General features: G+C 47.2%; 1 protein-coding gene across 6 annotated transcripts in view; it reads right to left on the reverse strand.

Annotated features, from left to right (window-relative positions):
- Positions 1 to 15,590, reverse strand: part of ST8SIA5 (ST8 alpha-N-acetyl-neuraminide alpha-2,8-sialyltransferase 5) — a 78,868-nt gene that overhangs the window by 42,595 nt on the left and 20,683 nt on the right. For 2 of the 6 annotated variants that reach the window (XM_021092606.2, XM_021092596.2), the window contains exon 2: positions 4,760 to 4,867. The exons of the other annotated variants lie outside the window; for them this stretch is intronic. In XM_021092606.2, coding sequence (XP_020948265.1) covers positions 4,760 to 4,867 — 108 coding nt within the window. The remainder of the gene's footprint in view (positions 1 to 4,759; positions 4,868 to 15,590) is intronic. 6 annotated transcript variants of the gene reach the window in all.

The following is a 15,590-nucleotide window of genomic DNA, read 5'->3' on the forward strand; positions in this document are numbered from 1 at the left end:
AATCTCGTACCTCCAAGGAAGTACCTCTGACTTCTGCACTAGGCTCTTGGAACACTCGTCATCACACAATTTGTGCCCTAATTATACACTGTCCTAAAACAATGAGGGGAAGTTCCTTGGGGGCCTAGCACTGGGGACTCGGCTTGTCACTGCTGTGGTTCAAGTTCCTGCCGGGGCTTGGGTTCGACCTCTGGCCCAGGAATTGCCACATGCCTCAGACAAGGTCAAAAATAAATAGATGATTGATGATAGACAGATAGATAGATGGAAATAAATAATAGATTTCTCTGATGAAATGTAAAAAGTGTCACCAAATTCTTTTAAAAAAAAATTAGGGGGCAATTCCATATAGCATAATAAAGTGCTAAACTGATTGCAGTCTGGTTCCCTCCAGTTCTGAAATAAGACGATTCTACACTTCATATTGCACAGTACATTCTACACACACACACTGACCTTGACCCAAAGAGAAGGGCTCTGGCCTTAACACTCACTTGGCACAGGGAGAATGCTATTCTGGAACAGGCAGATCGGGCCAGCTCCATCCTAGACCTCAGAGAGAAGTGTTCCCTGGGTCGTCTTTTCAAACCGCCTCCTGCCATCCTGTCTTGTCTGGGACCAGGAGGGTCAAGGCTGTGTGGAGCCTGGCAGGAGGGGTCGATGAGACCGTCCAGCCAGGCCACCTATGGGCTGTGTCTGAAGCTGGAGGGTCCAGAGGGCCTTGAAGTTGCATACACAGGCAGTCCAGCCGGTTCTCCAGGAAGAAGCTCCTCAGGGTGTGAGGAGTGCCCAAGCAAACACAGAGGGCCCCGGCTGGAAAGTTCTCTGTGTGTGTTTAATGACAGAAATAGCCCTCCATTCAGAACGCGGAGTTAATGGGGCTATCAGGGAAGGCTTCAAGGAGGAGGCAGAGTGGGAGGTGGATACTAGTGGGAGGTCAGGAACTGGGATATGAAGCAGGATCCATTTTGCAGAAGGAAAGTGAAGCCCTTTGTGCTGCGCCCACTGTGCAGAACAGCAGTCACCACAGGGGCTGTGCCCCTGCTGCCTTATAGGCAGTCATCGGGTAGGCAGGCAGCTGGCCAGGCTGGAGGCCCAAAGCAATGAGCTGACACGACAAGTGTCCGCCCTCCCCCTCCTTTCTCCCCCTCCCAGAATGACCATACTGGTGAGGGGTGGGGGGTGGGAAAGTTGTCTCAATCAGTTATTGCAAAAGAATATCATTCCCCTTCCTTGCCTTCTATTTTTCTACATCTTTCTCCCCCAGCTTCAGTCTCTCCTTTTCCATCCTGCCACCCAGAACTCTCGAACTACCTTACTACCTGCCCTTCTCAAGAGAAAAAAGTCTCTGATCATTCCAAACTGTGAACGAGTTTCTGATTCCAAAGTGTTGTCCCTTCCCGGGGATTAATTTGCAATGATCGTGCCAGAAGAGGACAAGATTTAACCGAAAGGAATAAAACTCTAAGGGAGAATTCGGGGACACTGACATTGGCTTTACTTTGTCCTTGCTTAATTCATTCTTGTATTCAATTAACAGTCACTGAACAGGTGCCACGTTGGGGGCTGGAAATTCAAAGATACAGAAGCACAATCACGGTCTAGGTAGCGAGACAGAAACATAAACACGTAATTTGAACATGATGAGAACTGTCTTCAAAGACCTTCCTGCTCATTCAAAGCACCCACTTAAACGGAAGCATTTGCTGATGAACAATTATTCCCATCCGCTCACGACAGCAGTTCTCCTAAGGACGCTCACCATACGACACTTTCAGAGCCAGACTTGAAATGAATAAAGCTCTACATCAACATATATTTTATATCTTACACACTTTCCACCTGGGCTTGGACCTCCCCCAGCTCATGTCCAAAGTGAACTGGCCACAGTATTTATGAGCACCATCTAGCCTAGATTTTCTTTGTGGTTCTGTTTAGAGTGTTCCTGACCAATCATTTGGACCTGCTCCTTATGGCTCTGGGTTGAGTATACAATTTATGAGTCACTGCTTTTTTTGCCCCTCTTTATTATGTCCTCTGTTATAAATGGGACCACCTGACTTCCCTTCCAACAGTGTTAATAATAAATGACATCAGGTGTACCACACTTGAACACACCACACAGCTATGGATTGCAAAACACGGCATGAGCTGAATTATTTAGTAGGTGAATAACATCTCAGAGTTCATCCCGTATTCCAGGCACAGAGAGGTGTCTGTTGAGATGATACACTTTCACTCTGCAGAGCCCTTTCCACAGTGTCATTAGGTCCCTCCCCACCAGCCTTGCCCTTCTGCTGCCAGGAGGTGTCCTGCCCATTTAAAGAAAGCAGAAGAGGCTGCTCCCACACCAAAGAAAACAATCTCCAACATACAGGTCAGTTCTAATTGCATTAACCATTCTTTCCTACATGTTGTAAATATGTATTGTGTTTTCTCACATCTTTGGGAGGTTTAGGGGTCAAGAGGAAACTGGGAACTGCGTTGGAATGTCCGGGAAGAACTTGAGATATACGGTCATCACGTGTTATTTCACGGCTAAGGGAACTCTTGGTCAAATGACAGCTCTCCAAAAAGAAATCAACTCAGCTGGTGACGGCGTTGAATAAAGGGTGCCTGACAGAGGCCAGTGGCATCTCTGACCCTGAGGGACCCCAGGAGACAGGGAAGGGGAGGCTGGCCTGGGTCACAGAGAGAGGGAGAGAGGATAAGAGGGAAAGGAGATGAGAGGGCAGGGAACAGGGACAAGAGAGAAAAGTGGCCCAAGAAAGCATAGCAGAAAGAAAGGGAGAAGAGGTGATCAGTAGGGCAAGAGAGGTAGAGAGATTAGAAACACAATTACAGGAAAAGGGCGGAGAGACTAAAGCTGCTGGCAGTTGGAGTTCCTACCATGGTGCAGCGGAAACAAATCCAACTAGGAACCACGAGGTTGCAGGTCCGATCCCTGGCCTTGCTCACTGGGTTAAGGATCCGGCATTGCCATGAGCTGTGGTATAGGTCAGATCTGATGTGGCTGTGGCTGTGGTGTAGGCTGGCAGCTGTAGCTCCAATTAGACCCCTAGCCTGGAAACCTCCACCCACCGCGAGTGCAGCCCTAAAAAGCCAAAAAAAAAAAAAAAAAAAAGCTGCCAGCAGTAGGAAAAGTTAGAAATAGAATTCATACAGTGGCCTCAGCCCCTTCCCAGGGCCTGCTCTGTCTTGCTCAGTTGATGAGCATTTTCTAGCCAAAATCTCTCAGTAAACCCTTCAGGGAATCCTTCCCATGGAGACAGACACCTGCAGCCTTACCTGGACCATGCCCCATCTGTGTGGGCAGGTCACACAGCAGGAGGGCCAACACAGGAGGGTCAACATAAGGAATGGACAATTCCGGACTTGTCAGCCTCACTGAGTGACACCCCAGGGTCCCACCGGCAGATCAGGCTCCCACCACACATATATGGAAAGAACTGGGCTCCTAAAAAGCCAGAATGGAACCCTGATCCCAAGCTACCCCCATACCCCAAGGCCCACCTGTGGACACCTCCCCAGTTGGCTTCTGACATTGGTGCTGCGTCTTTTCCTTTTCAAAGTTTTGAACAAAATCATATGTCTTGAGGTCCCTGAAAAGCATACTACCTTTCTGCAGAGTCAATTTGATGTTTTTGGTGTCAAAATAAACAGCAATGAAAACTCAGACCTCTTTCCTGGGGAAATTGATAAAGAGATCGACTGTACTTAAAAATGCAAAAATTGGAGTTCTTGTTGTGGCTCAGTGGGTTAAGAACCCAACATAGTGTCTGTAAGGATGCAGGTTCGATCCCTGGCCTTGCTCAGTGGGTTAAGGATCTGACGTTGCTGCAAGCTGTGGCAGTCACAGATGTGGCTCAGATCCTGAGTGGCTGTAGCTGTGGCACAGGCTCCAGCTACAGCTCCATTCCACCCCTAGCCTGGGAATTTCCATATGCTGCATGATGAACATAAAAATGAAAAAAAAATGAAAAAATTAAGGAGCCAAACAACTAGTCCCAGGAAACCCTTAGCTGGTGGGTTCTAGCCACACCCAGCTCAAAGCAGAGAGAGTATCCTGCCTTGTCTAAAAAAAAATTCCCCACAATGAGTGTGCCCCACCTGAGAATACTCTATTTTCATCCATTCTCCAAATATTTCCTGAACTCCTCCTCCTGAATATACAGAGTGCCCTTCATGACTGTTTTTAGCTCCAAGCACTACAGCAGAGCAAGAAGAAATAACCACGTGACGGTATGAATGTCAATTCTCAGCACCGGGTCTTGACGAAAGTAGTTCTTCCCCAGCCCAAGTCAGCCTCACCAAGTGGGCAGAGTAGGGACAGCCTGAGCAGCAGAACTTCAGAGGTCAGGGAGCCCATGGCCCTCGCCCACTCCAATGTCACCTCTCCTCACACCTACACACATCTGCGAGCTGGTGTCCAAAATCCCTGCAGCAGGGGGGGAATGCTGCCACCACCTCACATGGAGGCCTGAGATCCAGACTCCCCCTCCAGGGCCCCTCTAGTCCCCTTCCCAAAGAGAGGGCCCGGGGAGTCCCTGCTTTTGCTCTGGTTGGATCCTAGCCCTCACCTCTCCTGTGGGAGGAGACAAGGCAGTGTCCCAAAGTGCACTGAGCTTTGGGCCTCTGTGCTGTTACTGCTGCTCCCCTGAGGGCAGCTCAAGGTGGGTGAGGGCACAGGGCAGGGGCTGCCGGGTCACCCTGGGAGGTGCTTCCCCCCTCCTCCCTGGTCATTCACTGGGGTCTGTACCTGGAGCTGGAGTCATTGCCGCTCTGCACTGCTGGGTCTTCTGTGACATTTAAGAGCCCAGTCCAATTGGCCAGCGGGTCGCCACTCTGCCAACCAAACTGGAGGCCTCTGGCAAGAGAACGAGGCAGTCAATCGGTACTCACGCTCACGTGCTGGGTAAGCCCATCACCAGAGAGCCATTTTCCGGCATGTGCCAAGTGACACGTGGCCTTGATCACGCTTAGTGGAGACGAGGGTGACGTCCAGCCAGGAGGATGGCAGTAATAAACATGGCCCTTTGCAGTGTTCTCTGCTGTCTATATCCGTGCCCTTAGTTCGCCTTTATCAGCGTGGGGTTATACATACTACACACAGGGAAAGTGAGGCTTAGCAAGATCAAGGTCACGGACCTCTCCTACCCCATCTGGTGCCTCCTTCAATTCCCACCTCTAGAGACTTAGACCAGAGGAGCTCCAGCTTGCCAGCACCTTGGCATCCCCAGAGGCCAGAGGCACAGCAATGCTTTTAATGAAATCTAGTTTCCCAACACATAAGGACACCCCTCCGGATTTAAGATGATGGACTCAACACTTGGTTCTTTCTCATCCCTCCCCCAACATCACTAAAATGGCAGCAAAGGCATAAATAAGGGGCCTGAGCATGAAGAGGAGGCCTAGAAGGGTCTCATGACAACGTTTTGCAGGACAAAGCAGATGGGTAATTGCCAGAGACTGGAGCCCTGACCACCTGTAAGAAGCAAATTTATTCTCCAGGCACAGCTCAGGAAGGCTGGGAATTCGCAGTGCCAGGGGCGATTGAAGGCACCAGTGCAGAATGGAGCTGTGGGCAGGACTGCCTTAAGTTGTATAAGAAGCATTAGACACCCCCCACCTCCACACGCCCAGGTTCCCTTCCTTAAGCCCAAGCAGCCTGGGTCCTCTGCCTGCTCACCCTGAAGATGTCAGGAGGCTTGACCCAGAGAAACTCTGCACTCTTGTCAGAACAGCTGGGCTGGGAGTTCCCTGGTGGCTTAGGGGGTTAAGGACCTGGCATTGTCACTGATGCAGCAAAGGCCACTTCTGTGGCTCAGGTTCAATCCCTGGCCCAGGAGCTTCCATATGCCTCAGGTACAGCCACACACACACACACACACACACACACACACACACACACACAAATAGCTGGGCTGACCTGAAAGTGCCCTTACTGAGCATGTCTGGTCCCAGCCACCCTGCCCCATGTGTAGGTTTCTGGGAGGGAACCTGACCAGGTCAAAAGAAAAGGCTGCAATGGAAAGTACTGGTGCCACCGCACCCAAGCACAGGGTTTCTCATCCTGGCACCACCGACATTTGGGGACGCACCTTCCTTGTTAGGGCTGTCCTGTGCACCCCTGGTTGAGCAGCACCCTTGGTTCTACCCTCTGAGGCCAGCAGAACTCCATCCCCTACTCTCCTGCCATGATAACCAAAAATATCTCCAGACATTGCCAAGTGTGTCCCCTGTGGAGACAGTCATCCCAGATGAACCACTGCCCAACACACTGAACTCCAGTGTAATTCTAGAGGCCGGCTTGCTCTTACAAATAAATGCTAAAGTGCTTTAAAAACCTTGGCACATGAGGTAAGTTTAACTTCAAAGCAGAGAATAAAACCAACAAAAATAAACCCCTAAAAATAACATCCTTTAATAATGAATAGCCTCTACGCTAAGGGAACCAGGCCACCCAGATCAGCCACTAAGGAGCTGAGGGGCCTTTAGTGAAGTTGCCACATCTCTCTTGGCCTCTATTCCCATCTTTGAAGTCAGGGGAACTGTCTCAATGTCTCCAAAATTCTTGACAGAAAGTATCACAGGACTGAGCTATGTCCTTGATGGGCAGGCACACAACCTCCCACCTATGAGCCAGCTTCATTGCCAGCCAGACGCTGAGTGGAGGGGGCCCTCAGGGTCCTACCAGCAGAAGGGTGCACACGTGAGGTGCTCAAGCGATGCTCTGCCAAGTGACTCCGACTCTATTTCTCACGCTCTCCAACCTCCCAAGGAGTGCAGAGCCAGCCTGGAAGAGGAAAAGGCACAACGCCCAGGACAGAGGCTGAAGCCACAGCAAAACACCCCTCCAGTTCTTAGCGCATTAGGGGAGCAGCCGCATTCCACTCTCTTCTGGCTCAAGTTCTTTGTATCTATCTCTAGTACAAACAGTACATCCTTATCTATCATATCTGCACTTTTAAATATTTGTACACATCTCTAATATAAATGCATTTATTCATCTGTTGATTTATTCGAAGGTGTTACATTTCCTTTCAACATTTTGAGGTAATATTGAGGCAGTTCCTGGGGAGAATTTGGGCTTGGTGTATTAGGCAGGCAAACATCTGTGTGAACCATCCTATGGTGAACAGGCCCTTCACATACATGATTTCAATTCCAACAACAGCCTACTGTGGAAAGTCCATTTTCTGCATTTAGAGTTGATGAAATGAGCAGCTCCAAGAGGTCTGATAACCTGTCCAGGGTCACACGGCTAACAAGGTTTAAACCCAATGCCTTCTGACTCTAAAAACCTTTCCCAGAAAACAACAGTTCTCCCACCTGGGATTTTGCAAATCAGCTGGTTCAGAAACATATTTAGGCAATTCCCTGCCCTGCTGGGAATGAAACTCACGGGCTCCTTAGAAAGAGTCTTGCGAGCGACCCGCTTATCCATCAAGTACACAAGGGGTCAGCCAGCAGCCCAGCCAGTTCCCACCCAGCCTGGCCCTAGGAGACCCCGGATCCCTTCACAAGACAATCCCTCCCAAAGCTGTAGAAATGAGAGACTACTAAGAAGACACCAATTACCAATATTTTAGCAGGACCTATGACACAGAAAAGTGTAAATAATAAAGTGAAATATGCAAGTTACAAAAGGGAATATGCATTGGTATCCCATTTTCATACGATTGTTTTTGTCTTTTGCCGAAGTGTGTAGTAGATTGATTTGGGACCTCAGTTCCCAGACCAGGGATCGAACCCGGGATGCAGCAGTGAATGCACCAAATCCTAACTGCACGACCACCAGGGAACTCCCTGTTGTACAGTTTTAAACCATAAAGCTGGTGATCTTTGAAAGGTGGGATTCAAGATTATTCCTTCTTTCAGTTTAGCAACATCTTCTAGGTTATCTCAAAGAAAATCTGATTGCATAATTTTCAAAACCAAAATATTTTATATAGTAATTTAAATTTCATTCCCAGAGTTTCCATCATGGCTCAGCAGTTAATGAACCTGACTAGGATCCATGAGGATGCAGGTTCGATCCCTGGCCTTGTTCAGTGGATTAAGAATCCGGTGTTGCTGTGAGCTGTGGTGCAGGTTGCAGATGCGGCTTGGATCTGGCATTGCTGTGGCTGTGGCGTAGGCCAGTGGCTACAGCTCCAATTTGACCCAAAGCCTGGGAACCTCCATATGCCGTGGGTGCGGCCCTAAAAAGCCAAAAAAAAAAAAAAAAGATTTGAAGTACATATGGCAGAATCTTGACATTTGTTAACATTGAGAATTCTCAGTCATGACTACATGGCTGTTGGTTACCTCGTTCTCCATCTTCTTCTTTACTCAATTTTTTTTTCATAATAAAAGTATGTTAAAATACTTTTAAAAAACTAAGTGCTAAAGTCATAATCACTAACAGTCCTTAAAGTTGCTGCAGGCAACTTCCTGGGCTTCGCACAGCAGCCTCGAGGAATCTTTGCATCTTGCAGGTGAGCTAACATTAAATGTTGCCTTAAACCCAGGGAAAACGTGACATATAAAGAATTATTTAAACTGAATTATTCAAGAGTGGATTTAGATATGTGAAGGCCCTGAGCACTGAAAACCTTAGGGAGCCCCCTCACACCTAAAGTTACTCAAAAGTTACGTGCCTATTAAAATGGCTCCCTTCTAGATTTTCTGATTATGAAATCTGAAATAGGCTCATTGAGGCTCAGCTTTTCTCTCTTGTCATTGACAACAACCCTGCTTAGCTAGGTCTCCTGCCATGTAACTCACAGGCATGTATGTTAACCCCTGACTCTCAGGGCAGTAAATCCTGCAGATGTCCAAGGGTAGCAAAAGTGGCCAAGGCTTCCCAGAGTAAACTATTGGGGAATTTCAGGGCAAAAGACGAAATTATACTTTGGAGAAGCAATTTAAAAACAGACAGAATTGCCCATGAGGTTGGCATTACTTCCATTAATAATTTCTCCCCAAATTATGAAAGGTTATTAAAATGTATACCAGTGGGTTAAAAAACATATGGTCCAAAAGTTCCCATCATGGCTCAGTGAGTTAAGAACCCAGCGTAGTTTCCGTGAGAATGCAGGTTCAATCTCTGGCTTCACTCAGCAGGTTAGCATTTGGCATTGCCGCAAGCCATGGCGTAGGTCACAGATACAGCTCAGATCCAGTGTTGCCATGGCTGTGGTGTAGGCCAGCAGCTGCAGCTCCAATTTAACCCCTGGTCTGGGAACTTCCAGATGCTGTAGGTGCAGCCCTAAAATTTTTTTTCATTATATATATAATTTTTTAGTTTTTATATATTATTATTATATATTACAAACAATATGTAATATTTTTATTTTCTATATATATATATACAGCTTGGAGGCAGGTATTATTTTTTTTCTCCTTTTTTGGGGGGTGGGGGGCTTTTCAGGGCTGCACTCACAGCAAACGGAAGTTCTTAGGCTAGGAGTCGAATCGGAACTACAGCTGCCAGTCTACACCACAGCTCACAGCAACGCCATATCCCTAACTCATAAGCAAGGCCAGGGATCAAACCCGCATCCTCATGGATCCTAGTTGGGTTCGTTAACCACGGAGCCATGAAGGGAACTCCCAGGGTGGGTATTATTATCCCCATTTCACAGATGAGGAAGTTGAGGCTCAAGGAGATTAGATTCACCGCCTGCACAGACCCTGGAAGGAGCAGAGACAGTATTCAAATCCACATCTGACCCCAGGGCCCTTGCTTCTCCCTTCCTTTTCTGTCCCATGCTCTTTCCACACACACAGAAGACTTGGCCAATATTTTTAATATTATTAGAGCTGCCACCTTTACTGTGGATCATTTAGTGATGTCGTTTTAATATAATGCCAATCACAGACTACAGTAAAATGAAGGGGCGTGCCTAAATATTCTCCGAGATCTTCCTCCATTTTGATTGGAGACCCAAAGTCACAGATTTCTAACGTGGGGCTTCCAGGACTGGAGGAGACCAGTGGAGACGATTTGGGTGATGAGGAAAGGAGGTATCCACAGCTCTCCACTCAAGGAGTGAGGCTAACTGCACCACATGCCTTTGCACATGGTGGGCCCTGGGGCCAAGAATCAGGAAGCTCCCAGTTAGATGTCTGAATCACCAGGGAGGCTAAACCAAAGCAGGCTGAATTTGTGGGGCACAGGGAACTGGACACTGTGGACACTTGGGTTCCCTGAGAAAGCTGCACTCCTGGCACCAGAGCCCAGAACTTCAGGACTGAGTGCTCAACCCAGTGTGGCACTACGTGTGCAGCCCAGATTACCCAAAGGCTGGCCGGGTGCCTCAGGTTGAAATGGCATCTGCATTCTGTCCCCGAGAACCACCTCTACTGAAGGTCATGCTTCTGGCCGTGGCTCCCTCCAACTCTGCCGGGGGAGACTGAAGCCACTGTCATTGCTACATTCCTCAGGTCAGCAGAGGCCAGGAAGGCAGCCTCTTCTGAGCTCATCTCCAGTCTCCTTGCATCCCCGTAATCCATCAGAGCGGACTTCCTAAGGACTATGCCGGTAGCACCCCTCCCCTGCTGGAGAACCTTCCAAGAATCCCCATACCAAAGGATAAGTTCCAAACCCTCAACTAAGGGGCCATTCCAGCAGCTACCCTGCAGCTTTACCTGCACCCTAGGCAAACCTCAGCCTCATGACCCATCGTGCATCTCATGGCTTTGCCCTTGGCGTTCCCAGTAACCCTCACTTACCTGAATCCCATCCAAACTTCCAAATCCAGCTGAAATGCCTTCTCTTCCTTGAGCCCCCAGCCCACTCAACACTTTCTCTGGTAAACCCTCTGGCATTCTTCCCTGAGTCACTGGTCCCCTTTGCCTGCCTCTCTGTTGTGTTTTGTCATCCCCGTACACTTGTAGTCCTTTTTAGGGTAGAAACTTATATATAAATCTGATGTATATAAAGCTGATGTCTTACTCAAGATCCCTTGAGCAAGTAGAGTGGGGAAATGGGGCTGACCTGAGTATCTTAGGTTCTAGAACTCCAGGATCCTGAATCCCCCTCTGCCTCTGAGGAAAATTAGAGCAGGAGGTTTTCACTCATCCTAAGAAAATGGAAGAAACAGGGTGGAGGAAGAGGGAATGTTCCAGATGGCTCACCGGGTCCAGCCCTCCGAGGGTGGGGGGTGGAGTTGTGAACACAGCACAGAGGTGTTTCCAAACTCTCACCCCAAGAGATGAGTTTTAGGACAGATAATTGGAGGAATGGTAGGAATGAGTACCAGGCAGGAAGGGGCACCGTTTGAAGGATGACAGGCCAGGAGGCCTGAACTAACTTGGCCAGGGCTCAGCTATCTGCCCCGTGCAATGCAGAAACTGCAGGTTCCCAGTGAGAAGCAAATGGCCCCAGTTACTAACCAGCCTTTGGCAGGATTTCGGGCAGTTTGATGAGGTAGATATTTCTAGGTAAGAAGGTATTCCTAGTGCCTCTTCCAGTGTCACACGTATCTACAGCTGCTGCCTTCCTTTCACACTGGCCCTGAAAGTAGGCACTTTCTTCAGAGTTTTGATCAGCATCCAGGCAGGTGCTTCCCCCCACCCCCAAGATTCTGAGGCACACCTGTTAGGAATCATTGACCCAAACTGCCCACCGTGGCCAGGCACAATAATAACCACTTACATGAGTTGTCTCATAGCAGGAAGTCCCAATAAGGAATACGGTGCTGCCACCAAAAACTGACTGGGAGAATTCAGGAGAGGCCAAAAAGAGGGAGGAGACGCCAGCCCATTATATGTCCTACCAACCTCCCAGAATCCTTCAGGCTGGAATCCATCTTGGCTGAGAGATGAACCTTCCACCAGTAAGGACCCTGAATCAGACCAAATATGGGCCAAGCAAGATGACTGGCCAGAAACTAACTCCATTACCATAAAACTACATGGCAGAGGAGTTCTCCTTGGCTCCCTTACCCTGCTGCTCTCTGCCTGAGCACCCCTTTCCAATAAAGGCTTTTGCTCTGTCAGCATATGTGTCTCCTTGGGCAATCCATTTGCAAGTGTTAGACAAGAACCCACTCTCAGACTCTAGAAAGGGTCCCCCTTCTTGCGACATCCCGGAATCCACGTTTTACCTTTTGCTAATGATGTGAATCCTAGCATTTCACCTCTTGAAGCCTCAGTTTCCTTGCCAGTCAAAGGGGAGGAATAAAAATAATCCTCAACCTAAGGATATAAACAGTCCACAAAAGCAGACATATAAATGCTAACAAATGTATGAGTTTAAATCTAATAACATGCAACATAAATGCATGCAACTCAGTGTTCTCTTCCAGAAAGACCAGAAAGTGCCTGGAAGACAGGGTGAGAAGAAATCTTACTTTCCAGGGCCATACCCTTTTGTGTGCTTTTTGATTATGACATATGCAAAATAAAGGTAAATTGTGGCATGCGTTTAATCTCACCAGTAACCAAAGACACATAAATGAAGCAATGCAATCTTTAAAAAAAAAATTAAAATATGAATGTTCACATCTAGGGTGGTCATTTGTGTCAATCACCTTTCTGGAGGAGAATCTGGGAATATGTATCAAAGGTTTATGGTTTTGGTCCCAGTGATACCCCTTCTAGGAAATGATCCTTAGCAAATGATCAAAATTTGATCAAAGGGGTTTCATGGTTGTCTGGAGTCTTTATTAATCAGGAAACATCCTAAATGCCCAACACTGGGAAAAGGCCTTGTGGGGCTGCTACAAGCCGGGAGGAGGAGGGAGTGGGATGGACGGGGAATTTGGGGTTAACAGATGCAAACTATTGCCTTTGGAATGGATAAGCAATGAGATCCTGCTCTATAGCACTGGGAACTATATCTAGTCACTTATGATGGAGCATGATAATGTGAGATAAAGGAATATATATGTGTATGTGTGACTGGGTCACCTCGCTGTGCAGTAGAAAATTGACAGAACACTGTAAACTAGCTATAGTGGAAAAAAAATAAAAATCATTAAAAATTTTTTAAATTAAAAAAAAAAGAATTGTGGGGTTGCTAAGTGACAGGTGGTCATATGGCCCTTGATACATCCTATCTATGAAGTCACTTTAAATGATATATTTAAAATTTTTTTATTATAGCTGATTTGTAATGTTCTGTCAATTTCTGCTGTACTGCAAAGTGACCCAGCTATACATCTATATACATTCTTTTTCTCACATTATCCTCCATCATTTCCATCACAAGTGATTAGACACAGTTTCCTATGCTATATACAGCAGGATCTCATTGCTTATCCACTCCAAATGCAGCAGTTTGCATCTACTAACCCCAAACTCCCCATCCATCCCACTCCCTCCTCCTCCCTCTCCCCCTTGGCAACCACAAGTCTGTTCTCCTTGTCTATGAGTTTGTTTCTTTTCTGTAGATAGGTGCATATTAGATTCCAGATATGTGATATCATATGGTATCTGTCCATCTCAAAATCAAATTTAGTAGCATTAAATTTGAGCAAAAAAAAAAAACAGAATATATATGTGGGTTCACTATGATCTCATTTCTTTAAAAAAATGCTTAGAGGAAAGCCTAAAAGAAAACATTCCCTAAATCTAATATGTGTCTGAGTGTAGTATGATGGCAGATTTTTTTCCCCTGCTTAGTTACATTTTTCTGTCATTTCTATAGCTTTAAAGCAAGTATTATTTTTATAATCACATTTAAAAAGCAGAAACAATGTAAACTCAGAGCAATACATTAATAGTAAATAACAATAGTCACGGACAACTTTAGAGATTGTTTGGAGGCACTTAGGGGCTTCTCACAAAACAATGCACGGACTTTCTCAAATAAAAAAAGCAGATGAAAAGCCTTCTGGTAACTTTATTTTTTATGGCTGCACCTGTGACATATGGAGTTTCAAGCCTATATCGCAGCTGCAGCAATGACAGGTCCTTTAACCCACTGCATTGGGCAGGGATTCTTAACTCACTGTGCCACGGCAGGAACTCCAGCTTCTGGTAACTATTTTCATGTTGCACAAACAGGAGGGATGGTGATGAGGACAGCTGGTATTAACAGAAAGTGGAAAAATGGGGACAAGAAAGCAGGGGCAGGGAGTTCCCCTGGTGACTCAGAGGTAACAACCCAACTAGTATCTGTGAGGACATGGGTTTGATCCCTGGCCTCGCTCAGTGGGTTAAGGATCTGGTGTTGCCATTAGTTGTGGCATAGGTCACAGATGCGGTTCGAATCCTGCGTTGCTGTGGCTGTGGTGTTGGCTAGCAGCTGCAGCTCTGATGCAACCTCTAGCCTGAGGATTTCCATACGCCAGGGGTGCAGCCCCAAAAAAACAAAAAAGAAAGAAAGGAAGGAAAGAAGAGGAAGGGAGGCAGGCAGGCAAGCAGGGAAGCTTTTTTTTTTTTTTTTTTTTTTTTTTTTTGGCACCGCTGCATCCAGAAGTTCCTGGGCCAGAGATCAAAACCCACACCACAGCAGTGACAACACCAGATCCTTAACCTGCTGAGCCACCAGGGAACTCAAGGGGCAGTTTTTCATGCTGAGATTGGAGAGGAGTTCCTCCAGAGATTTTTCTGCTTTTCTCCTGAGTTACCACCCAAGCCCCTCAGGGACCAGTGACCTGCTGTGTGGGTCACCATCCTATGGCCCCTTGTCCTCCCCTTACCCCATGAGGACAGTGACACTCAGGGGCACTCAGGATCAGCAATCAGAAGTGGCAGGAGCAGCTGAGCTAAAAGCCTTTCTTGACCAAGATCTTGACCTTGAGTCTCAGATCTTGACCAAGAACAGAGCCAAATCTACCTCTTCCTTGAGTCACCTCAGTCTCAAGCTGGTAGGCCACTAAAAACATGGTGCCCTTCCCTTCCTGAAAGACCCCATGGTGAACAAGACGGCCACTCTCACTCCACAACATTACTCTTAAGCTTAGGGATGGTCCCATTGCCCCTTGCTCCCCATTAACAATCATTACGGAATTCCCCTTGTGGCTCAGTGGAAACAAATCCAACTAGTAACCTGAGGACGCAGGTTCGATCCCTGGCCTCGCTCAGTGGGTTAAGGATCTGACACTGGCGTGAGCTGTGTCACAAATGCGGCTCAGATCTGGCATTAATGTGGCTGTGGTGTAGGCCAGCAGGTGTAGCTCCAGTTGGACCCCTAGCCCGGGAACTTCCATATGCCATGGGTATAACCCTTAAAAAAAAAAAAAAAGCAGTATCTTTGCTCTTCCTGGACCATTTTGACTATAATACAGCCTGGATAAAACAGCTGATAAAAACCCAATTGTCCCTCAATACTTTATATCCCCACAAAATGCTTCACTTCCACCAGGGAGCAAAGTCAAGTCTCTGGGGAGGCAGTGAATGGAGTGAATAGTGAAGTGCAGGCAGCAGGACGGGGAGTGAGCCTCAGCCTACTGTTGCCATATGCAAATATAGGTCCTGTGTTGCCACTTTGTTCATTTTCCCAAGAGATGCTGGAAATGCAGACTTTTCTTTTTAATTTCTCAGTTTTTAAATGCTGTGTAGACCAAATAACCAATGCTACAGGCTGCATGCAGCCTGGGGACCCCCACAGGTGACCCCTGACTTCTATCCTCTTGTTCCTCGGATGTTACCTT

The sequence above is a fragment of the Sus scrofa genome, chromosome 1 (assembly GCF_054392235.1).
Source record: "Sus scrofa isolate SSC_HxYL_T2T_F1_AM1 chromosome 1, Sscrofa_HxYL_maternal_Yorkshire_Landrace_v2.0, whole genome shotgun sequence".
NCBI lineage: Eukaryota > Metazoa > Chordata > Mammalia > Artiodactyla > Suidae > Sus > Sus scrofa.